Raw genomic sequence first — 26214 nt, 5'->3', positions numbered from 1 at the left:
TTCACAAGAGAAATAATTGTGACCAGCTATTTAGTAGTTATTCTTTACAAGAGGAAAGGAATGCACAACTTTTTTTTTTTTTTCAGATTTTTGTTGTTGTTGTTGTTCCAGAGAACTATACTAAGGAATATTTATTTAACTTAGTTGAATTCCAATTTTCAGGACCTGGTAAACATAATCTGAAATAAAATTTCTGATTCTAGCTTAAATAATCTCTAAAATTTTTGGAAACTGTCTCTAAGAAAATGTGGACAAAAGGAACTGTAGAGGGAGGAGAGGACATGGAAAATTAATCTTTAGAAAGATAACTAATCTCTTAAATACATTTCTATTTATTGTCTTTGTTAAAATCCTGAAATATTAGTTATCTTCTGTTACAACTGATGTTGATAGGTGCAGGTAAGAAGCCTGAGTTTTGGTGTGTTTTTTCTGCATGGCTCACAAACTAAGTAATACATGGGTGAACTACTTCAATACAGGCTCCTTTCACCTTGCTATCAGATTGGAGGATATTTAGAGTAGGGGATATGTCCGTATCTGGTTCTAATGATGTATTTTATTAATAACTGGTATGTTGGAATATGCTATGTGTTAACAGAGAATAGCATTGTGCTAGGAATGTTTGCAGCTGCTCTTCAGACCAAGATTAGAAGACAAAGTTGTGCTGATAAATTGGAGTAGTACACCGTGAATGCCTGCAAGTGCAAAGTTCTAAATGGGTAAAGGAGGTGTCAAAGTTGAGTATAAAAGGATTATCTGAGAGTACGGGAGCACAAGGTGCTTTGGCTCATTTCATTTTCATTATAAACCAGCTTGGGGCACTATATTTACAATAAAATATGTTAGTGAAACTAGAGACTCCGGAGGAGATCAGCTGAGTTAAGATAACTGAAAAGTTAGGAAACATTGAAAGAAAAATATTTATTTTATTAAGAAAATGTGTAACAGAATAGTCTTTTCCATTGTGTTGATAGCTTTTATGCAGAGGACAGATATTCTGAGAAGGACAAGAGGAAGTTCCTTTTTTAATCTGCACCAGAACATTGGGCTTTTGAGATGCAAGATAGGTCTAAGGTAGCTTGGACTTACCGAAATGCTGTGGAGTAACAATTGAAGGCCAAGGCAGACTTCTTTGGAGAACGGTAGATGACTGTAGTTGGATGGTTGAGTATTGTTGCTGACAGTGGGAGGACTTGCCTGCTCCCCTCTTTCTCCTTATTCTTCTTACATTTGCATGTCATCATCTCCTCTTCTGTAGTGACTTTTGCCAGTTTGGTCTTCTGTGAGCTATTTTTTATTTTGTAGGACAATGGAAAAACTATGTGGGATGGTATCACCCTGTGTGTCGTCCCCTGTTGTCCCACCCACCACCACCTAAGTTTGGGGCTTTTTTTCTTTTCTGAGAAAGTAGTATGATTCAGAGAGGAGTATACCAGTGTTGGCATAACATAAGCAATGGAAAAGCGTGGCTGTTAGCAGGCAGAGACAGGAATGGGACCACCCTGTTTCCTGTCAGTGAACTGTTATGAAAATATATCCTATGGGTAATTGTGTGAAGCAGGGTAATTACGTGTTAATTGAGGTCCCTTCTAAGCTTTATTGATTTCTGTGATTTGATAGTGATTGAGATGTTTTGAAGGGCTTTGAAAATAAAGTAGCTAGTGTTTGAAATAACAGAAAGGGTAGTTAGTTGAGGGAGTCAGAAGGAAAGTGTAGTTTAAGGCTCACTCTTGCTTCCCCATTGACAGTTCTTCTAGTGTAACTGTTCATGTAACCATTCTGACCTGTTCTTGTGAATTTGTGTTGATCTAAAAAAAAAAAAGAACTTGTGATGTGTTACTTGCATCAAGATGTAGGTGAATTAAGCTATGATTTGTATTCAACTTGAAGAGTAGAAATGTTAGGGGAATGGAGGAACGAGTTAGCTTGTAGCAGTAGTCACATAAGCCAGATCCATTAGCTCCAGGTCTGTTCAGTTGTAAGCTTGATAGCCTTTTTCTTATATAAAAAGGGAGAAGAGTCATAAAACTGATCAGAACAAGCTGTTGCTGATTCTCGATCCACAAGAAGATGTCTTTGAGAAAATTGTTCCTCAGAGGGATTCAAGCTCCCACAGCCCGTAGGCTCAGTCCAGACTCTGCGGTAGCTGAGTGGAGCTTAGCAAACCTAATTGGTCTAAATGGAGCTTTTTAAGATACGGAGTTAGAGTAGATGACCTCCAGAGGTTCTGTCCAACATGAATTATTTAAAACTTGGTGATCCTGAGTATGTATAACTTTATTTTATTTATTCTGCTATGATGATCTGGCAATTCAGATTCAATTTTCTTAAATTGAGCTTAACAGAATACCAGCAGCTTCTCTTCTCTGAAAGCGTAATGTGATCATGTTTGCAGGATGAATGGAACAGCTTAAAATCGTCATTTTTTCCAAGGAGAAATGTATCTGATTAGATGAGCAGATAAGAGGAAGGATTGTGGTGTTGATATATTCAGTTCCTAAACTGCTCTAACTTGTTTGTGTGCCGTCATGGTACACTTGCACTTGTGTGATTGTGCCTGTAACTGTTTCTGGATTAATAAGACAAATGTAGTAGAAATTAAGAGTATTGTATTTACAGTTCGTGGCTGGAGCTGTTGAGACAACATTTAGTAGTATTGCAATGTTAGACTTTGAAGTGTGATGGGGGTACTCGGAAAGTTTAAAGATAAGACATTATTTGGAAAGCAATGTTCTGCTATGCCTAGAGAAAATGATTCTGTAAAGGTAACTTAGCCAGACTTGTTACTTCTGCAGTATTGGTAATCGTGGAGAACTTTGAATAATCATTATGAATGTTGTATCAAAATGGTAATTTGGCACCTACCTGTATGTGCAAAATAAGATTAAAAATAAAAAAAAAAATCTTGTCGGTGTGATTTACTTACTGTTTTTTGAGTTATGCTTCCCTTATTTTTAACTTGTTTTACTTTTTCATTTATTGATGCTTCGTTTGCTGATAAGTGTTTTGGTAGACACTCCTGATGTTACTCAGAGAAGTCATTGAAACAGTTGTCCAGCTGAACCCATTTTTACTCTTTTTTTTTTCACAGAAAGTATCTTTGTTAGTTTTTACAGTTCTCAGATGTAAGAAGTAAAGGTTAGTCAGGGTTGCTGTAAGAGTAACTCTAGACAGAGATACCTGAGGCAGTAACCGAGTTCACAGGGTTACTGATAAAGATTTAAAGTAGTTTCCAAGTATTGCAGTTAGAAATTGCAGTTTTGTGTAGGAGAGAGAACATGATAGTCTTATTTGAATTGGAAGAAAAAGACAAGATGCAACTTGATGAAATGAAAATATAAATTGTTGGCTGTAGAACAAGTTACTCTACATTATATTAAACTTGCCTTCTGCATCTTTTATCCAGCTTATCTAATATAAATAAGATTAAATCACATTCCTTTTTAAACACAGAAGGCCCTGAACAGAATGGATCATCTCAGATTTCTTTAACTCTTCCATAAATTATTTCCTGAGTCAGTGTATCTAGCTCTTAGAATAACTTCATATGCAGAGGAAGCATTTTTGACTGGAATTTTTACTGTTGATTATAAGGAATGTGTGTTCCAGATTTCCTTGTCCCCCTCTCGAGGGAACTTGCATGGAGCCACTAGGAAGTCTGCTGTAGAAAACTCCTTCTAATAAAGCAGTTTAGTGTCAATGGATTTATTCAGAAGAGAAACAAAACTATGTTTAGAACACATACTGTTTATGACATATTTTGTTTTAAACTGCAGAAGTAGGTATTTTCTGGAAATTGTGAAAATATTTAAGTATCCCTCAGTTGACAAATACGTTGTGGTCAGATTAAGTGTCATTTACTGGCTCAGACTGAAATTTAACATCACTTTCTTTTTCTAGCTTGATCACTTAAGTATGCCATTTGGAGCTTCTTTAGTTTGGCACAGGCTTTGTTTGCACTTAGCAAATGTATCTCTTTGAGGAAGAAATTAATTTTTTAAAACTGTCATTTTTCATGTTTAAATTGATGTTCCACAATACTTTGATTATTGATTTAAGACAGATTGTTTGCTTCTCTAATGAAAATTACTTTTTACATCCAGGAACATTCTAATCCTATTTTCTGTATTTAAATAAGGACATCACCTATAGAAGAAGGGGGAAATTTAGACATTGACCATATGCATACACTAAGTTAGTGAGTTTAAAATATCAGTTGGAATGTGTATGATGAGATTTGAATGTGTCAGGGTTCACAGTAATCGGAACCTTAAATCTGTAGAAGTAGATTTTAATAATGATTTTACAGCCAACCTCTGTATTTTGTTCTTATTTTAGTATTTCTGATTTCTTGCGGATTTTTTAAGGGTCCAAAATTATTTCATGACACAGCTAAATCCTCTAGTGTTTAAGTATTGAAGACTTTGAAAGGCTTGAGAGGTGGGTACATGCTAACCTTGTGAAGTTCAGCCAGGCCAAGTGTAAGGTCCTGCACATGGGTTGGGGCAATCCCAAGCACAAGTACAAGATGAGCGGAGAATGGATTGAGAGCAGCCCTGAGGACAAGGACTTGGGAGTGCTGGTGGATGAGAAGCTCAACATGAGCTGGCAACTTGCTCCTGGGCTGCACTGGGAGGAGCATGGCCAGCAGGTCAAGGAAGATGATTCTGCCCCTCTACTCCTCTCTGGTGAGACTCCACCTGGAGTACTGTGTCCAGTTCTGGAGCCCCCAATGTAAATTATAGACCAGCTGGAGCAAGTCCAGAGGAGGCTACGAAGATAAGAGGGCTGGAGCACCTCTCCTGTGAGGACAGGCTGAGAGAGTTGGGGCTGTTCAGCCTGGAGAAGAGAAGTCTCTGGGGAGGCCTTATACCAGCCTTCTACTACCTAAAGGGGGCCTAAAAGAAAGATGGGGAGAAACTCTTCAACAGGGCTTGTTGTGAAAGGATGAGGGGTAATGGTTTCAGAATAGAAGGAGGTAGATTCAGACTGGATACCAAGAAAAAATTTTTTGCACTGAGGGTGGTGGAACACTGGCACAGGTTGCCCAGAGAGGTGGTGGATGCCCCATCCCTGGAAACGTTCAAGGCCAGGCTGGATGCGGCTCTGAGCAACCTGATCTGGTTGAAGGTGTCTCTGCTCCTTGCAGGGGGGTTGGACTGGATGACCTTTAAAGGTCCCTTCCAACCCAAACCATTTTGTAATTTGAAGAGGATATGTTAAGTGTCCTATACATGTTTTCAAGGGGTTTTGCTAGTATTCCTAATTTTTTCCAATAAAACTGGTAAGTGTTTGAAGTAATTTCAAGTTTTGGGGCTTTTTTTTAAAATATATTTTTGAAACTGAAAAAGATTAGAATAAGAAGTATGTTAAATGCTTGTTACCTTCATAAGCAGCTTGCCAAGGTGAGTGGAAAAAATAACTACCATAATCCAAAATACTTCTTGTCATCAGCAGCCTGTTGAAAAACTCTTCTCATTAATATTTGATATTTGACTTTTGAAAACAAGGAGCTATCTTGACTTGCCTTCTATTCAAGGCAGGAAGGTGATCTGCTCTGGAAATTTTAAGGGAAGAATGCAACTAGAAGAAAATAATATGGAGAGATTAGGTAGTTCTAGTCTTTAATTTTAAACTTCACTCAGGTGAAAAATAAATTTTTAGTTCAGCTAATGACAGAATAAAAACTGACCATGGAACTTTTTGCAACTGCTGCAATGTGTGCCTTAATTCAGCTTCTGCTTCATTTGAGATTTTCTGTCAGGTGTTCCATTAACTGTGGTGTCTGTTTGTTTTTTCCTCAATAACTCCTCTTTTCCCTATTGCATAAAACTTTTCTGTGTCCTCCTGGAAAGGGAAGATCTGGCAGGCTTTTGTGCCTTGCCAGAACCTGTAATGAGACTATTTAAAATCAACATGGCTACCTAGATCATGTTAGCTGTTTTGGGAGGTGGGAGGAAGTTAATCTCAAACTCATAAAATGTCTTCAGAAATAGTAAAAGTAAATTAAACTTCACACCACCACTAAGTGCTTGCTATAACTATATTCCTAACACAACATCAAAGGATGTTATCTTTTGTATAGGGGTAAACTTTCTATAGGCATAAACTGCATCACTTGAGATCGTTAACCAATTTGCTGACTTCTGATCTTTGAAATTTTTCATTAATTTCTTAAAGACAGTTGACATCATTAGCTGCTGCGTGCCATTATGTGGGAACAGTCATGTCTCTGCTGACATTCTCATCCACCTCTTGGTAATGCCTAACCTGTGAAACCGAGTAACAGATGTTTATAGTCGCATTTGCATTTCAGTTAAGATTGCTTCCCAAACGAGGGAACGCCTCACATTTGTTGCTCTGTTCCCGTGATCAAATATTTGTCTCGAGTGAGAAGGATTAACATAAGAAAATCAGACGCTAACATATGGAAATTGGTATAACTTCGGAGTCATAAGATATGAATTGAGATCTAGACAGCTAGAGAAGGGAATTGAACTTGAGTCTTAGCAGAGCAGACACTTATATGGGGCGAGGAGTTGTTTCAGCTGTTGGGTTAAGTGGAAACACCAAGATTTTCCCCACTGTACATCATTTTCAAAAGTGTAATAAAAGAAGTGTTTCAGCTCTGAATGTTCTGTCACGTGGAAAAACTGCTCCCCTAGAAAAAAATAATTCTGTATCAATAGCTCTTTTAAGTGCTTTAATAAAATTCTTTTCTATGGCTGTAGGTGAAAGGGGAAAAGATTGAGCGTAAGCAAATGCACACTCCTGAGTAGAATTATTTCAAGTGTAGACACTGTCCCATATTGCACCATTAATGATTAGCCACAAGTGTTCCTTCCTGAGACTGGAGTATCAGTCACTACTAAGTTCTCTCTTCAATTTGAAAGCTAATCCATATGCTAAATGGATGGTGTTCTGTTGAACTCCTCTACGTGGACATAATTTCATAAGAACTATTACTCAGCTCATTCAAAAAATGTTTTCTATTTCCTTGTATATTTAAAAAAGAAACAGCTGTGTGTTTTGGCTTCAGTTATGAATTTGCCAAACAAGTAAACTTGATCTGATGCATACTTGGCTTACATTATGGATCCATCAGTATATATTTAAATTCTAATAATAACTTTTTATTTTCATCTTGTTAAGAAAAGATGAAGTGTTAAAGCAAATGAGAGCTTCTAGACAACTTCATAGTTTGTTGAGTAGCTTCACTTCTCCTCCTGGCATGCTGAACTTTTAGTAGTTCTTCTGCCACCTCTCTGGGCAACCTGCTCTGGTGTTTCACCATTCTCACTGTAAAAAAAAAAAAAAAACAACAAAAAAACAAACAAATAAAATACCTTACCTGCTCTGAGTCTGCCTCCTATTTTAAAACCATTACCCCATGTCCTATCACAACAGTATTTTTTGTATTTTAGAGTATTTAGATTCTGACTATTCTGGAAGAGTGGGGCAATAAGAATTTTTTGTGGAAGTTTTGTGTGTAATCGTATATGTATCCCTTTTATCATAGTATTTTTATTGTCTGAGCATTGAGTTTATCTGAAATAAAGAAGCATATACTGTCTGAAAGGTGTGTGATCTATTCGGAATGACCTTTTAAGCTTTGACAATACCTTGTGGTAGGGCAGAAATGTGTAACGTGCACATCTGCCCAAAGGTAATGATAAAAAAAAATTAAGTGTTTGCTTAGTTTAAGAGTGGTACTTTAATAATCTTTTTAAAAAAAAAAAAACAAAAAAACAAAAAACAAAGAAAGAACTATTCATATTTAGGACTTGTTGGGTGTAGCTGTATACATGTGTGTTTGTAGAAGATCACAGAATAAATTGGAGACTCCTGTTGTACCTGAAGCTAAGTGTGTGCGTATTCTCAGTATATAAGCTCAGACTTCTAACATATGGTTTACTCGACTGATCACCCAGAGTGTCTCTTCTGTGTTGATTTTGTGTTGGCTTGGGAAAAAATGAAATATTTATCTAGTGTGGTGAAGGTATACATGTCTGTGTTTAATCATGCCTTGTACTTCTAGTGCTTGTTAGTTTCTGAAGTTAAAATATGCATTAAGGCAAAATTTGCCCCTTTTGTTGTTAAGGTGGCTATTTCCATATTGAATCTTGCACTGAGTTGCAGTGCTGCATTTGTGACACCAATTTCTGTGACCATGGGTGGATGTCAAACACTGGCTTGACTCCTGTGAGAAGCTGTTTTGGAGGGCGCTGAGATTTGATCACAGCAGTACCTCTTGCAGGGAGCAAAAGAAAACATGCTGTCCAAGGAAAGCCACTCACGCATTGGATGGCTTCAGTGTGAGAACCGGATTCTTCAAACAGGAGCAGTAATAAACTGATCTGCTTGTCGTCTTTAGCACTTCTTTTTGAGCTGTTTCTTTCCACAGCTTTTTAAAAATAAATTTTACTGATTCTTACATTATGAACTTCTTGAGTTTCTGGTAGGACCTGTAACTTAGTTTCTTTTCTGGTTATAGTTAGTCTGAATATTGTCTATGAGCTGCTTCCCAGGATTGCAGTACTTGTTTCCTAATGGTGTCAAGGGCAACAAGAAAAGCTTCTGTAGGAAAACGAGGGAAAATGTGGACCCTCTCCGGAAGGAAACAGGAGATGTAGTTAGCTGGGATGTGAAGAAGGCTGAGATACTGAATGATTTCTTTGCCTCAGTCTCTACTGGCTCTAGCCACACTGTCCAAGTCACAGAAGGCAAAGGAAGAGACTGGGAGAAAGAAGAACTGTCACTGTAGGACAAGATCAGGTTCAAGACCACCTAAGGGCAAGTCCATGGGATCTGCTGAGATGCATCTGTGGGTCCTGAGGGAACTGGCGGATGAAGTTGCTAAGCCACTATCCGTCATATTTGAGAAGTCATGGCAGTGTGGTGAGGTTCCGGCTGACTGGAAAAGGGGAACCATAACCCCCATTTTTAAAAACTGAGAAAAAGAAGATCCAAGGAATTACAGGCTGGTCAGTCTCACCTCTGCTTGGCAAGATCATGGAGCAGATCTTCCTGGAAACTATGCTGGAAACATGAAAAATGTGCCTATCTCTAGGATAGTTTGTGGCAGATGCCTTTGATGCGTTCCTATCTAGCCTGACTGCCTTGTGTTTGCTCTGGGTTAAGAATCATGCGATCACTTACCCTGGGTTGGCTGATCCACATCTGCATGCCTAGTGTGTGGTAGATGCTGTACTTCAAATCAACATCATAGCCTTGCAGTAGCTGCTTTCTGTAGATGACTGCTGCTTGTTTCTTGTGTGCGAATCTTCCGTCTTACTGTACATCTACTGTACTTTTCACCTTTATACTTCTCTCACCTAATAACTCTTAGTTGTGTAAAGCAATGAATTGTTTGGTTCTTTCCTGTAATGAAGCCTGAACAGTTATGAAGACTGTAGATATCTTGGCTGGGAGTGCAAGTACAGTCTTTTTCTTACCTGGAGTATCATACAATATTTTAGTGCACATTTTGTGTTAGTTAACTTCATCGGGGTTAGACAATACAGTTACTTTGGCACGGGTGCAATTGCAAATCTTCGGTGTTAATGAAATGTTTGTATACCAGACCTTGCAGAATCTTTGTGGTAAAAAAAAGCCATAATCCCAAAGAGGACTCAAGTATGTGAAAGTTACTTAGTGGTAAAAATTTTAACTGATAAAACAAAAATAATGTTCAGTTTCTTCTATTTAAAAACAACATAGAACTGTTTTCTAGGAAAATCTTCTAGTTTTAACATCTCTGCTGAAATTGGGTGTATGATTTAGTGTAGGTAGGTACATAAGTCTTCTCAATCGCTTATAGAGGTTTAAGGTTTTGAAATCTTTAGAAACATACTCCTGTTGGACTCTTTTGGACTTTAACTTACTTAAGTCACATCGCTGTTTTTGCCTGTCTCCATTTTCTTATTCTTCTTCCATAGTATATAAAATTATAATTACTTTGGGTTAGAAGACACCTCTAAGAAGGTCAACCTTGTGCTTAAGCCACGGCAAACTTTAAAAGATCTCGTTGCTTAAAGGCTGTAGTGCCTGACCACTTTCATTGTGAAGATTTGCCAGCTGCAAGCTTAACTTAAAATTCTTGTTGCTAACTGCTACCTTATTTGAAACAACGATCAACGTTTAGTATTTAGTATCTGTATGTTGTGTGTCTTAAGGTCTGGAAGTTTTAGCAGCTTTTGGGTGGGTAGTACTTCCCAGGAGAGTTTCTTTTGCAGCTGTGTTGTGGGCATGAACGCAGAAGATCAATAGAGAGGGACTTTCCTTTCTGTAGTATTGATGGGGCAAGTATTCAGTCCTCCTCCTTCTCTCCTGTGACGAGAAGTTAAAAGATAAAACAGCCATCACACTTTGACCAAGGATTGTCCTTTTTTTTGTTTGCTTGATATTTTGGTTTGGTTAGTTTTTGTTCTTTTCTAAGGTTAAAGCTGTTCCACTTAGTGCCTTGCCCTTTGGTTATATACCTGCCTGTGGTATTGCTCATACCGTACCCAGAAATGAAGCAGTCTTGAGATATGTTGCTTTGGGCACTTAAGTTTCAAAATACGTAGCTAGTATTTTCGTAGGTGGGTGTGAGATGTGTTGTGTAAAGTGTAGGATGTGAAAATAATTATATATTTGTTCCTCTCCCTTAATGAAGGGTGTCTGAGGGAACAGGATAAATAAGCAAGAACACGGTCTTCCTGAACAGGCAGTGCAGCAGCGTGGGATGCAGGGTACTGTCTTCTCTTCTGCTATTTCTGTACTGTGCTGCTTATGCTACGGTTAGCACAAAAATTGCTGATCTAACTGGGATTTAACTGTACAAATATTTACTTAATTAGCATTGCTGCAAATACGTTCAAAGAAGCTTTTAGACCTAACTTTTTGGAAATGTATATGATGGAGGTACGATGGGGTATCAAGATACACCAGATTATAAAGCAAATTGCGTTTTGTAGACAAAGAAACTTCGTTTTACTAAACTTAGTTTGTAGTAACTATGGTATCACAGTGACGCTTTCCCTTGTTTGCATTTGCAAATTTACTTCCTTCCATTCAAGGCTGGATTTGCCTGTCTGCTTCTGTTCTTGCCTATGTTCTCTCCCAGTTGGCTACTAGTTCTCCTTCCTAATGTGCCTGCCCTCTCTGCCCCCGCCCCTCAAGTTCATTCATATGCTTTTCACATAAACACTCATCAGTTCTGAGAGGGATGATTTTCTGCTGGGTTACAGAGCCTGTTTTCTTTTACAAGCTGCAACAGATACAAAACATGATTTGAAAGTCTGATGGCGTTTTAGAAAACACATCTTCCGGCATGAAATATAGTCTAGAGCAGACATAATTTTTTTTTTTAAGTAATTTTAGGTAGTGGATTTTCAAGTGGCACTTCTTTGTTATTGTTGAGTAGTTGGTAAATGTTGCATTTGACCATGGAAGTTCTCACTTTCTAATATGCACTTGCACCTCTTATGCCAAAATATATGGTTTGACATCCTGTGATGCATATACCTTTGTATTTAATGCTCATTCCTGCCAGATAGCCGTGCACAAAACTGCTTCTATTATTGCTTAGGTGGGAAGACCTGAAGATCAAGAAGCTGCAGGGCTTGGTTTTAATGATCCACCTCAGAGCACATCTCTTGCTGAGTCATATCCTAGCATTGTCTTAACAGCCCCAAATCATCATCCAATAATAGATAACCGTGACTTAAAAATGAGGTCACGGATGCCTGTAGTCATCACAGTTTTACTTGTAGATAAAGGAATGGCTAGTCTCTCCATCTCATTACATTTTGAATGTTGAAATCATTTCCTGCTCGCTTCCTTTAATAATTAAACTTGTAAATAGCAGCTTTTTCACTTCTGGCTGTACTAGTTCTGCGTTCTAAGCCATGCTTACCTGCTTCTCTGGCTGAAGGAGGATCCAGTCTTTCAGGAGTCCTTTGTAATGAGTGATTGTTCATAGCTAGATACAAAACTATCTTCAAAGGTTAAATGCCTACCTTCAGATTAAACAGATGTTTCCAGTTAGCCTTAGTAGCCCATAGACAGGCAGGCCTTGGGCTTATTCAAGTCTTGATCCTTGTTGAGCTGTGGCCTTTGGCAGGGCTGTCAGTTTGAGTGAAAATTACTGTTTTATTTTCAGAGTGGTAACAGTAGTAAAAATTCATCAGTGCTATGTTGCATTAAGTTTAAGCTCCGTATTAAATGCTAGCAAGCTGTGTTATATCACATTTAGATGCTGATATAATTGCTTCTGTTGTATTTGTCACTGTAGCATTGTGATCTTAAGTCACCATTTCCTTCATCCGCGCTTGGAAATAAGTTACAGGATTATTATATGTTATTATATTTGTTGTATTGTAAGTATGGCATTTTGTGGTTACACAGTTGTGACAGAAGCACATCTAGAAGAAAAATAGAACAGGGTAACTTTTTCTAACAGCTGTTTGAAGAGTCATTAGATCTTGTCTACTGGAAGTCTAGGTTGAACAAAAATTGGATAGCTTTGTTTTAGCTAGCCAACCTCAGGTTTTGCTGTGCTCCTAACCATGTTTTTAGTTAACAACCCACTTTGTTTTAACTAAATTAATCTGTCACCTTCTGGCATTGTAGCTGGAGGCTTCTTTTTTCATTTAACATTTTCTCTGCCCTTTCTGAAGGTGTTGATTGCATTGTATCAAGACTAAGCACTATTCAAATCTTGCTATTCACATTGAACCAATATCTAGATAGGTTTACTGGTCCATTAGGAGGCCAGGAATCTGAGGACGCAGTTAATTCTAGTCGTAATCTTCTAGTAAAACTTGATTAAATGGTAGCGTGTAAGAATTATTTTGCTACTTAATGCTTTAGATGTTTGAAAGCTGGGAGTTTTTGGTCGGAGGTGATATAAGTCATTATGGTACTTCTATTCCAGGACCTTCTAAGGCAACTGCAAAAGTGATTGAGGACCTGGAATCCTGGCAGTGAGCAGAGTGGAATTTGTATTACGAGGTTCTGGTAGACCAGTGCCATGGTGCTTTGCAAGAAATTTATTTTATTCGGTTTTCATCAAAAATATTACTATATGAAATGAACGTACTGATTTTTTTTTTGGTGTCTGTGTTGTTGATCTTCCTTCACAGAACTCAATAATAATAATAATAATAAAATTTCTGTGTTGCAGATTTAATCCAGTGCACAAATGAGATGAATGTGAACATCCCACAACTTGCAGACAGTTTGTTTGAAAGAACTACCAACAGTAGCTGGGTAGTAGTCTTCAAATCTCTCATCACAACCCATCATCTAATGGTGTATGGAAATGAGGTAATACAAAAAATGATGTGTCTGAGAACAGTTACAGCACTTCATTCCTATAACTGTCACCTAAATGCTTCCACTAATTAGCTTTGTAAGAAAATCTTTATTTTTACCTTTTTGTTTCTAACTCTGCATGAACACGTCTCATTATGTTTGTCTACTTAGTTTGTTCCTACTTTAAAAGTTTGTAATTATAGAATCAAAAGTAAGTGTCCTGAATGCTGAAGGTACCTTTTTTTTTCCTGTGGTGTTAGTCAATAATAAAACAAACAAACAAAAACAACAGAAAATAACTTGAATGGGATTCTGAAGGCTGAAAATGGATGCATTTTTAGGTTCATACTCTAGCTGATCCAGATGTTCTTTTCTTCCAGAAAACTTGATTCTGAACAAATTTCCACCATCACCTCCTAACCTTTTATAGTGAAGATAAATATGTTCCGTGAGCTGGCTTTGGATGTGAACATCTAAATGACACCAAATACTCTAGAATAATTAAACAAAACCCCAATTTAGACAAAAAGGAATAAGCTTGTTTTGTTCCACAGTTTGAATTCTTATGGGCCCTACTTTTTGAAATACGAAGCCAAGCATAGCAGCAGCTTGAAGTGTCTGCATTTAAAAAAAAAAACAAACTATGCTTTTAAGGCTTTCTTAGAAGTGTTTGTAACCATTCCTTTTTGCTGCAAACAGTCAGTATAATGTAAGGTATATGAATTTTGTAATTAAAAAGGATAACTTTAGAAAATTACAAGCAGGATTTTGTAGAGAGAACCAAAACTTTTTATTTCAGGTCGCAGAGTTCTTATAGGTTGTGTAACTGCTTTCTCTGGCTGAGTGGCTGGGCTGTGGGGAGTTTTAAGTTCTGTACATACATGCATATATTTTATATGTATATATATACGCACACACACACACACACACACACACACACACACACACACAAACACACACCCCCCCTAGGTTAGCTGCGCGGGTTTTGTGGTCTTGGTGAAAATCTGTTCTTCGAAGTTAAGTAAGCCACGAGAGGGCAAACTTCTCATGTTGACTTCTAAGCGTTTTCACTGGGATAATTGGTGCTTTCCCAAACAGATTCTGTGCGCTTTTGCTGTGCTTGTGCTTCGAGTCATGTAAATTTTAAACTGATACCAATACACTTCATAGCGGTTAAGGGTATTTCAGGAGACCACTGTCTGAAGTACTTTCAATGTTAAGAATAAAACCGCTAGGCAAATTCTGCTTGCCAAATGTATTACAGAAGTAATGAGGGGAAGGTTGCTGCTCAAGATGAGACTTTTCATAGCTGGAAGTAGTGTTTGGACAATGAATGGGGAAATTGAGTGCTTATGAAAATATCTGGAAGTTTATAGTGAATCTGTAAATCCCTTTGTAAAAACAAAACAAAACAAACCCCAAAACCTGAAAATCATTTGGTCCTCCAGCTTCTGTGTAATGTGTTTATAGCTAAGTGCTGAATGCATTTACTCTTCTCCAGTCATTCTTTTTTACGTAACCTATGTATTTATACTAACGACAATAATTCCCTACTACGTTACACTAATCAGAGCTATTTTTAACTCTGTCAGAATGTTATTGCGAGTGAATGATTGGTTTGTTTTTGTAGAGACTCTCTATACAATGGTTCATGAAACAAAATTATTTTTCCTATTGAATTAAGATGCGGCGCCAGTGATCTGAAATATGTCTTTACAAGATGAAAATAGCATCATTCGTTTTGTGAAACATAATGAGATGCACTAAGTGTGATACTGTGTTAATGTTTTATATGGATTCTTATGTTTATTTAACATTTGATTTATAAACAAACTAGTATTTATATCACCTTATTTTCATATTTAAGCTAAGTACTATTACAATTGCATGCTGAGCAAGGGTGCTTTGGCTAATTAGTAAAATGAAATCAACTGTTATAAAATTGAAATTAGTGAAACAATTATGAGCCCGTAAAATGATGGGGGGATTTTTTTCAGAAGTTTGCAGTTCCATTCTCTGCCTTAAAATAAGCAAAGCCTTTCAGTCAGAGGCCTTCAAGCAGTATCTATGTGACTGATTTATTCACAGATTTATTCATAAAAAATAATAATTAGCTTCATTTGAAAATTTATCTGAGTTTTTAAGACTTTATTATTTGAGACTTGAGAAATCCATCTTAAAGAATAAAAGCTGAATTTAATAAGCTGGATAAAAAGAGTAATGTACCTCAGTAATGTAATAAAAGCATTCAAATTTTTTGTTTCATCTAGCGTTTTATCCAGTACCTGGCGTCCAGAAACACATTGTTTAATTTGAGCAATTTCCTAGACAAGAGTGGATTGCAAGGTAAGGCATCTTTTTCATGAAAAATTAGTAGTGTGCTAGGGGGATAATAAATACAACTTGGTAACTCTAATGGACAGTGTCATTTCAGAAGTAATTTTTCTGTCTGTTTTACCCCAGACTGCATTTCGTAATTTGAAATGCTGTTGTGGCATGGCAGATGCTGCCTACTGGAGGAAGTTGTTGCATCTTTTAGGAAAGGCTTGCTTATAAATGCTTCTGATTTTCTTAGCTAAACAGATCTGACAGTATTCCTCTTGTTTCTGAAGAGATTTTTACATTTGGAGAGGTATATTTTGATTAGTAAGTTAAATTGCAAAAAGTACGTCATATGTACATCAGATACAGCATGTCAGCAAAGCAAGAGCTATGTCTAAAAAAAAATAAAAATAACAACTTTTTGGGAGATTATTCAGAGACCATTTCATCCATCTTTAAGGCTAATTCTGTGGACAAGTAAGTTTCTTCTGGTTCAGATTTTTCAACTAAGGAGTCTTCCAAACTGCTACCCTGCAGTTCAGTGCAGTTCTGATCATACGTGTAGCTGTGATTATTTTTTTAAATTTCTTTTTTTCCTCCTGGTGTAGTTTCTTACTTTCTGCATTACTTTTTTTTTTATAGCTGCTTCTAATTTTTGCCACAAGGGTACTAAAACAGGCACACAGAGTGGTTGCCTGGGGACAGAAAGCTGCTCAGTGATAACCAAGAGTCTACCGAATTGTCTCATTTTACTGAGTCTTAACTTTCAGGCTGTCAGCATAGATTATGAACAGATCTTTTTCTTGGTCTGTCTCCTTACACTGACAGTTATCAAAATATTTCCTATTGCTGCAAACTTAACATAGTAAAATTTCTGTCATGTCTTAATATTTCCTTCAATGCCTTTTTTTCTTCTATTCAGTTGTAAATGAGAGGAGGAGTTGATGCAAACATCTTTATGAATGCATCATGTAATTTTTTGGGTAGTAATTTCTATCACAGTATGAGAGAACTTGCATAAAAATACTTTGATTTGCTTTTGGAAGTAATTTCCTTAAGAAGTGAAGTATAATTTCCACGCAGTTCATGTCTTCTAGATATTTGCAGTTTTGTCTGTTTGATTTACACAGTGAATACGATGATGTATAGTTTTTTGTAACACAGGTTGACAAAATCAGGTAAAAATATAATGAAACTCTCTTACATTAATATCTTGTGCTTCACTTAGAGTAAGGGTCTTGGTTTTTAATTGACTAGATAGGTAATAAACTTTTGAAACTTGTTTTTTAGGTTATGACATGTCAACGTTTATCAGACGGTATAGCAGGTATCTGAATGAAAAGGCAGTTTCTTATAGACAAGTGGCTTTTGACTTCACAAAAGTAAAAAGAGGGTAAGAACTAAGAACTGTATTTTGTTTTGCTTATCTTGAGGCTTTGTCTTATGTCCTGTAATTCAAGTAGAAAATACTGGTGTTAGCTTCATACTGCATGTGTAGAAAATATTAATGAAATTACACAGTAATGTCTGCTTTTCTCAGTTGGATGTCTCCTATGACACACAAAGGCTCAACTGTTCACTTATGTATATTGCCAAAACATTTGACTTCAGTTACTGTAATTTTACTTTTTTTAAACATTAACAGTTTAATATAAAGAAATGAAAAATAGTATGCATTAAAGTATATATCAAAAAAGTAGAACAAGGACAAGTTTTCTGTGATCTGCCACAAAGTTGCTTTGTCTTGCATATAGTATAGGGAACTGTGCAGTTAGCTGGTGTTTCTAGCTCTGGAATGTTTAAACTACAGGTATTTAGTGAAACACCTTACAGTCCTTCATGGTGTTTCTCTATTCTTGTCCCAAAATGTCCGTGTGAGGTTTACTAGGTTTGTAAAGGTAGTGCAATTCATACTTTTAACAGAACATTGTTGTAGCTGCTATTCTGAGTTTGTCTACAGGAATTAATTTTCCCTGGCAAGTGAGCTCCTTGAAGAGAAAATGCTTGTTAGAGACTAGGTACCTGTTTACATGTAAAATAGCACAGGGCAAAGCACCAGTAGTTGGGAAAATTACATGTCATGGTGAAGGATGGAATCAATTAGGAAATCTCCTTCATCAGGAAGACTGGAGAGCATGTGCTGGTCATGGTTTAAAGTCTTTCCATCTTTGTCTATTATCTCTGTATGCGGTCCTCTTTAAAGTTTAAAAATATAATTTTAGTTTTACGTTTGGGCATCGTTTATCATCCATACACAGAAAAAATTATATTGAAGCTAAAAGCTTAATTCTTAACGCACAAAAATCTCAGCTTAAAACTATTAAATGAATGAACTGCAGTAGTGGGCTCTCTAATGATACCTTGCGTTGGGGTTGCAAAGGCATTTGAAGTTTGCCTGAGCGCACTGTCTGGATCCCTTGTGCCTCCTTGCTAATACTGCACAGTCTGTTTGGTTTTGAAATGTGATGGTAAAGTAAAAGGGAAATGCTCCGGCTCCTTTTGTTCTTTCTGCCTTTAGAGATGGTTGGAGTCCCAGCAACACGAAATACCTAGCCTTTTCTGTGTGTAGGATGTGTGTGTGGTCAGGTGGCTGCAGGTACATTGGAGAGATACAGTTATTTTATAATCAGGTGGTTCAGGCCTAATGAGGTGAATTATTTCTCCAATAGCACGTGCCTGGAGGTCCTTCTGTGAGAAGGCAGGAATAACTGTTCTAGTGGCAGCAATCTACCTTTCCTACACCTTGATTTTTCTTAGGGGCTCTGCACCCATGCCCTACACATTAGGTTTATTGCAGTTTCTATTTGCTGTCATGGAGGGAGTGTACAGCGCAAGCAGAAAGCTGGAAGCAGCATGCTCCCCACTGCTTTCCAGCCTGGAGAACAGCCACAGCCTTTTCTGTGCAGATACAGTGTGAGATTTGCACTTGCAGGAAACATTTGGTTTGCTGTGTGCATGCTGATGAACTGTAAGGCTGTCTGATTTGTCTTACAGAAAGCAGTTGCTTCTTGTCACTGAGTGATTTAATCTTTTCCTCGATTGTTGCTTTTCTTGGATATTTTTGGTAATCATTTGATGTGGAGTTTTTTGGAGGGATGGTTTCGGTTTTTGGGTTTTTTTTGTGAGTTTTTTTTGTTTGTTTTTTCCCAAAAGCACAGCCAAATAATATTTCGTCTATTTAATCTGAACAATTAGTAAACAACCAAATATTCCTAATCAGCCATTAAAAGGAAGTGTCATATAGTCTCTGTAATCTTCCTGGAAAAGCTTGAAAAACATATTGCCATATTTGTTTGCTCTTTCTCACTGCTTTAAGTTGAGAAGAAAAAAATCCAAACTGACAATACAGACAGAACAATAATCAGGTGACTGGAAAAATGTAGCTAAAAATTTGCTTCAGAAGTAACCTTCAGAGCATTTTTTTTTGATTACCTGGTGCACTGTAGCTCTGAGTACTATCAATTTCTTTTCCTCTGAATAAAAATTAATCTTGAAGTCATATTTTGACCATATGACAGTTGTTTTTGTACGCTGCAGTTATTACAGTTGTGTTGGCTAGGCGGCATTCCTGAACATCAAAATTCCTGCTTTGAACGGCCATGATTTATAGAATCATAGAATCATAGAATGGTTTGGGTTGGAAGGGACCTTTAAAGCCAATCCAGTCCAACCCCCTTGCAAGAAGCAGGGACATCTCCAACCAGATCAGGTTCCTCAGAGCACCGGCCAACCTGGCCTGGAATGTTTCCAGGGATGGGGCATCCACCCCGTCTCTGGGCAACCTGGGCCAGTGTTCTACAACTCGCATTGTAAAAAATTTTTTTCCTAATATCCAATCTAAATCTACTTCCCTCTATTTTAAAACCATTATGCCTTGTCCTATCACAACAGGCACTACTGTTTTCTCTGAAGACCTGTTTTATTTTCTACATTCTGTTTTTCACTAACAATTGCCTTCAAAACTCAGGTGAAGGATTTTCTTTTGTTTTGCATGACAGGGCTGATGGAGTGATGAGAACAATGAACACAGAAAAACTCCTAAAAACTGTACCAATTATACAAAATCAAATGGATGCACTTCTTGACTTCAATGTAAGTTTAGCATGTCCGTGTCTGACATTGACTTTGTACAAACCTGCACAAGCTTGAAACATACGTCAAGATTAAAGGTTTTGAACTTAGTTCTATGTTTGTCCTTTTGTGTCCATGTTATCTGCACAGCTTAGAGTACAAATCGTTTTGTTTGTTGATAAACCCCCAAGAAACCAGAAAAAAAAAATATGGTGCTCACTGGAGGGAATGTTTCATGCTAAATAAGTGGGTTTTATTGTGTACATTGTGTAAGAATTGTTTGTTAATTTACAAGTTGATTATTTCTGCCCTCTGTCTTTTAGTTATGTTAGTTAATGTTATCATTAGTTAACAAAAATATCAGCCAAAATGATTTGGTTTAATTCTGTGCTGAGAGATCCTGTGTTGATTTGCTGTGCTGCTGCTTTCCACTACTAGCCAGTGAGATGACTGGAAATTATGCCTTGGAATAGAGTACCAGAGTTGAACTAGAAGTTTTTCAATAACAAATCAATTCAGTTAAGTTAACTTCTTTTTTCTGATCTTCCTAGGTCAATAGCAATGAACTTACAAATGGTGTAATTAATGCTGCCTTCATGCTCCTCTTCAAAGATGCCATTAGACTGTTCGCAGCGTATAATGAAGGGATTATTAACCTCTTGGGTAAATATAACTGCGTTCTGCTAAGTTAAACTTCCAGAAGTAAACAGTTGCAAAGAGCTGCTCTTTTCTATGAAATTGAAATAGTCTTACTGTAAAACATCAAAATCTTACTGTTCTTTCCAAGCTAGGTTTATTTCCAGGATTTTTCTGTGCAATTGCATTTTCCATTACATTGTATATACTGAGGTGGGTAAATGTCTGAAAGCAAAGACAACTGAAGATTTTTTTCACTTTTTTTTCTTGCACGGTTTTGGTGGGGGTTTTTTTGTTTGTTTTTTTTTTTGTTGTTGTTCTTTGTTTTTTGGGGTTTTTTTGTCTTATTGTGCTCGGTAGCAAACCCAAATCATGATATTGATGGTTTTTATTTAAGAAACCAGATCAGGTTTTATTTCTTTTTAAGTGGAGTAAGTTATGGTCAGTTACAGATTTTCAGTCACAGCATCTGTGATTGCTTGACTGTCAAAACGTTAATGTTGGTTGGTTTTAATGATTGTTTGGCTTATGTTTTATAAAAGCATATCTTATATTTTAAATATAAGAGCAGATCTTGTATTTTAAGGGGAATTACAATTTCACACTTCAGGCCCTTTCAGTTGTACACACTGGAAATGCAGGGGAGCCTAAATCTGGAAAATAAGTTGAAAGTAATCTATTGATTTGCTTAGTTTAGTTGTATTCAATGATTGCATCAAACTACCAGATGGCTGTTGTTATCCAGTGCTTGCAAAATGGAAAACAAAATGCAGAGTCAGTCAGTGAGGGACAATCATGCTTCCAATCTGAAGTCCCTGTCTCCTTCTTTCACCTCAGTAAGAATACTAGCGTATGGCTGCTTTCACTCATGTCTTGAGTGAAGCTTAATACAGAAACAGGGCTTGAAAGTGCTATTTCAAGAAGGGAGTTGGAACTCTCTCACTTTCAGCATCAGTGTTTTGCAATCAGTTGCACTTCATTGTAGGCCACACCATAACAAGAGGACTCAAGTCTGGCAGAGAATGTCAGGATTTTGCCTGATATGTGGCTACTGGAATAGAGTAGATGTTTGACTGCTGGATTGTAAAATTGCCTTTTTTTTTTTCTTTGCCCCCAAGAAGATAATATTTGCATTTCTTTGGGCTACCTCTTCTTAAACTTGATTGTCCTCTTCAGGGTGTTTATGCTTTTCTGAGATCTAGTACCTGCAAGGTAAGGTGTAATTGCCTGCATGTAATTATTAGCTCATGTTTGAGGGAGCTTTGCCATTTGTTAGGAGTAGTGACTTCTGCAGGTAATATAATAAAACAGATCTGCGGGCATTTTCTATTTGTCTTGTTTTATATGCTTTTACTTTGCATATCATTTGCAGAATATTTGGCTTCTTATTTAATGCAAGTATTCTTACTCTCTATAGAAAAATACTTTGATATGAAAAAGAACCAGTGCAAAGAAGGCCTTGATATATATAAGAAGTTCCTCACTAGAATGACACGGATCTCAGAGTTCCTTAAAGTTGCAGAGGTAAACTTTAGTCAGCCAAATTTTGCCCTATATCTGAAACAGCATATAAGGTCTTTATTTTCTCATAAAGCAGATACTTCTTCTTTGCAGCCTAATTGCAGTTCCATCAAGGGTCATCTTGTCAGTCTCTACCCTGGTGATTAGTTCATTTGAAGACTGTATTGCAAAACTTGACTACAAAATACTTACTGATTTATCTTTTACTTAAGGAGAGTGTGTAAATATAGATTTTAACATTTCCTTGGTTACATAGTAATTGTGAGCTTTCTTTGAAGAAGAGCCTTGCTTTAAACAAGTAAAGCAACCTTATGGTGATCTACTGCTTTCTGGTTTGAAACCCACAATTCCGCCTTAAATTTTAGATTAAATAACAGGTTCACAAATAAGAAATTGAGACAAGTAAATTAACATGCAATTATTTTTTTAAAGATGTCTTGGCTATAGGTGTGTTGATAGAGGAAAAAGCAGTTACCTTGCAAACTGTTTTTCTGAAGCATTGCTGAACTTATGTCCTAGTATTATGGAATTCCTCAGTTGATATATGCCCCTGTTCTTGCTTTGTTTTCCTTCATTATTGATAACTCTTAACAAAAAATTAAGCTGTAAAGCTTGGCTCGCTGTCTGTCCTGACAGAATGTCTCTGTCAGAGGTACCACCTTCATCTGTCTTCAGTTGATAACACTATTAAATGAAGTTGAAAGTATTAATCTTTCTGTTGCGATGATGTACATCCTACTGGAGAACATCTTAAGTTTGATCTGCATTTTAGAAAACAACTTATTTAAAAACTTTGAATGTGCTTTGTTTTAGCAAATACATGCTTTATATAAGTAGGCTTGAGAATTTACCACATAAATTGTGGGGTAAGCAAACTTCTCTAGCCTTAAAATTGTGAAACACTTGATTCTGACTCTGTTTTATTTCTAAGGTTGTGTCTGTTAAAATATCTCTGTAACATGCCTACTTCAAATGTGTATACGTTTAACAGAAGAATTAATTATAACCAGCCATTATAGAGTTCAGATTGTGGAGATTTAGAATGTGTATGAACAGGTTTGTGCTTTTTACATGGCTTCATCTTAATAGTGTTTGCTTTTTGAGCATCTCTGCCTTTGACAAATGCAAACAGGTTCTAAAGCTCATTTGTTTTTTTACAGCAAGTTGGAATTGACAGAGGAGACATACCAGATCTCTCACAGGTAGGTAAACCTATTATGTGTTTGCCAGTACATGTCTGGTTTGGGGTTGCATAATCAGAAAACCTTGGCGTTACGGTGTTCACTTATGCTTTCTTGCATCCAAGTTTGTGATTAAATCCAACCTCTATCAGAGCCTGGTTTTTATATGCAGTGATCTTATTGTAAAATATTATAGTTCAGTCCTGTCATACTCTAATTGAGTTTTAAGACAACCTGATTTCCATCATGCTTGAATATGCAATTTATATTTGTGAGTTTGCATAATGAGACTTTTACATGATACTATAAAGCTGTGGTTTTTAGCAAGCTTTCTTTTGGCTGTCTGCCCATTTAAATAATTGTGAAGGCTTGCAGAGCACACACATAGAAACGACTTTAAGTATAATTTCCTTCTTAGTTTCTCTTGAAATACTGACTGCTTCCGACTGTCTGCTTGCTGTTTCCTAGCTGTTAATTTTAACATCTCTTGACATATTTCAGTACTTACTGGTGAGTCATTATGACAGAGTAATGTAGTGAGGAGAGTACATCACCTGGTATTTTAAGTAATTAAGTATGTACAGGATGCCAAGATATGGTATAAGTATTCTGAGTTGTTGTACCAGTTGCCCCACAGTTGCATTCTCTGAAAGTCTTTTAACTACTGATTTACTTCACCTTAGATTCTTCAAATCTGTTCCCAAATGTCTCTTTTTGCAGGCACCGAGTAGTCTTCTTGATGCTTTGGAACAACATTTAGCTTCTCTAGAAGGGAAGAAAATAAAAGATTCCACAGCTGCAAGCAGGTGCTTATGCCCTTGTCCTTTTAAATAGTTGCTGAATCAAATGTTAAATCCATTCTTTTCGATTTCATTATAAACTAAGGTTTGCGTAGGCTATGTTGAAGACATTGTATTAGTAATGATAGAATAGCAAGTAATCATATCTTTTGCTGAGTACTTAAGGCAGCTTCTTCTAGGTCAACAGAACTGGAATCTAAGGAGCTGCAAGCACTTGCTGTAGAATGTCTCGTGTAGTAGTTTATATTTCAACTTCTAATCTTGAACTTCTGAAGAGAAACTAAGTTTTTTCATTTACTGTCTGCAAATGTTAATTTTATCTTAATAATTAGATTTCTGTAAGGTATGCAACATTTCTTTACTAATGCCCTTGTACTCTTATATCTCAACTTTAATCTCTCTTTTTTTTTTTTTTTCATTAAAAGCAAGGAAATGCTTTCAGAAATCTTTACATTAAGAATGGATTTTTAAAGTAATTGGAGATTAAAGCCATAATGTATATGGTAAAAAATGATTTGGAGTGCTTCCTGAAACACAAAAGAAGTCCTCTAGGTGCAACTAACTTCATTGTTTAGATTTTTAAAAAGCTTAATATTGGGGGAAGACTTGCAAAACTAGATAACATTTCTTTATTGCATGTTCAAAAAATAGAGCAGTAATATTTTGTGTTCTTTTTTTAAGGTAGTGACAATGTTAGTGCTTAGCACCATTTTGTTAACAACTTTTCAGAGTATTTGCTTTCTTTTGAAAGATTACTTCAGTTTGTTTTAAAAGTTAAGTATTTTTTAAAAATCTTTTTGCGCACTCTTAAACATGATGATAAATTGCAAACTTTTCCTGTGGAATATACTAGTTGCATTGATAGTTTCTTAACTAAGCATGTTAAATTAGCAGCACTTTGAATTGGAGCCCAGACTGTCGAAGATCCCCGTGTAGCTACAAATAATGCCATTTTAGGCAAACAGGAAAAGAGTAAAGGCTTCAAACATGAATGCTATGATGCAGTTTGAAGGGGAAACATTTAAGGGGGAAAATCCAATGTATAATTTCTAGGCGTTTTCATTCTGCAATTCATACAGTGTATCTTATTTAAACTTACCACTTTGTACAGTCTAAATTATAACCAATGTTATAAAGACTTCAGAAGGAGACTGGGCGGATACCAGCAAAGTGTTCTTTAGATGTTCCTATCACGTGTCACCTATTAACAACAAGCTTTTCTCCTGCCCAATTACTTTAGGGCTACCACCCTTTCCAATGCAGTCTCTTCCCTTGCAAGCACTGGCCTGTCCCTCACAAAAGTTGATGAAAGGGAAAAGCAAGCTGCATTAGAGGAAGAACAGGCTCGCTTAAAAGCTTTAAAGGTAGGCATACAGAATTTTTAATTGAAAACATTTTCATGTGTTCTTGTTTATAGCATATTAGGATTCTTAAAGGAGCAAAGGGGAAAACCAGTAAATACTGGACGAGTACAGTTGGCAAAGCACTGAAAGTAGAATCTTATGTGCATATACCATACAACTTGTGGAGGGTTTGTTAAAGTAGTTTCTGAAGGATTTGTGGTACCACTGACTCTTGTAATTATAAGTAGCTGCCATCAGTGTGTGGAATAAACAAAAATAATTCTTTAAATTCTACTTTACTTACCTCCAAAGTCATATACACAGATGTTGTTTCTGGATTTCTTATGCCAGCTCGCTTTCCCAACAGGAGCAACGTCTAAAAGAACTTGCAAAGAAACCTCATACCTCTTTAACAACTGCAGCTTCTCCTGTGTCGACTGCAGCGGGAAGCATAATGACTACACCAGCCATTGATATTTTTTCTACCCCTAGCTCTTCAAACAGGTATGCTTAATGGTGTTACTACAGTGAGATGCACTGCAGCTAGGGTTTCCTCTAAATTTCTGCTGCAGCGTGTACATTACAGAAAGTTGTTTGGGTGTAGAGTACGTTAGTGATGTGATGAGAAGCAATGTTTTGGGTAAAGCTGATAGGGAAAATAACCTATTGCCATAAATAACGTAAGTGTGTTTTCATTGTCCACTTCAGAATAGTTTCTGATGTGAACCAACTGCTGACAGCCCTTGTAGCTGTTCTTAGCTGGTGAGCCAGATGGCTGGAACTGTAAAACACACATGCTTTGTCCCCAAAAAACCTTACAAGTTAATTTGGGAGAAGTAAAATAAAAATTCAGTCTGGGAGGTCATAAAGTTAATACCGAATTTAATGTTGCATTTCTAGATCTTTAAAAGTAGAGTGGTAACAAATATTCTTGGTAGATTTTCAGAAAAAGGAAAGCCTGAAACAGGGTTTGAAAGGAGAGAGGCAGGTTTTGCAGTCTTGAGTTGTATCTGGAACATCTCTGTCTGCAAGGACTTGCAA

The 26214-nt window shown here is 36.8% G+C and overlaps 1 protein-coding gene across 6 annotated transcripts in view; it reads left to right on the top strand.

The window, feature by feature from the left end:
• Positions 1-26214, top strand: part of PICALM (phosphatidylinositol binding clathrin assembly protein) — a 70036-nt gene that overhangs the window by 16136 nt on the left and 27686 nt on the right. For all 6 annotated transcript variants that reach the window (XR_015257516.1, XM_086739697.1, XM_086739694.1 and 3 more), the window contains exons 2-11: positions 13169-13311; positions 15570-15645; positions 16912-17014; positions 19620-19713; positions 20244-20355; positions 21746-21852; positions 23010-23051; positions 23751-23836; positions 25071-25194; positions 25541-25677. Coding sequence is in view for 5 of the 6 variants with exons in the window: in XM_086739697.1 (XP_086595823.1) it covers positions 13169-13311; positions 15570-15645; positions 16912-17014; positions 19620-19713; positions 20244-20355; positions 21746-21852; positions 23010-23051; positions 23751-23836; positions 25071-25194; positions 25541-25677 (1024 nt within the window). In the remaining variant the exon portion in view is untranslated. The remainder of the gene's footprint in view (positions 1-13168; positions 13312-15569; positions 15646-16911; positions 17015-19619; positions 19714-20243; positions 20356-21745; positions 21853-23009; positions 23052-23750; positions 23837-25070; positions 25195-25540; positions 25678-26214) is intronic.

Source organism: Chlamydotis macqueenii, chromosome 1, assembly GCF_036417535.1.
Source record: "Chlamydotis macqueenii isolate bChlMac1 chromosome 1, bChlMac1.mat, whole genome shotgun sequence".
Lineage (NCBI taxonomy): Eukaryota > Metazoa > Chordata > Aves > Otidiformes > Otididae > Chlamydotis > Chlamydotis macqueenii.
The sequence above is the reverse complement of the archived record's forward strand: the minus strand, read 5'-3'. Positions and strand labels throughout refer to the sequence as shown.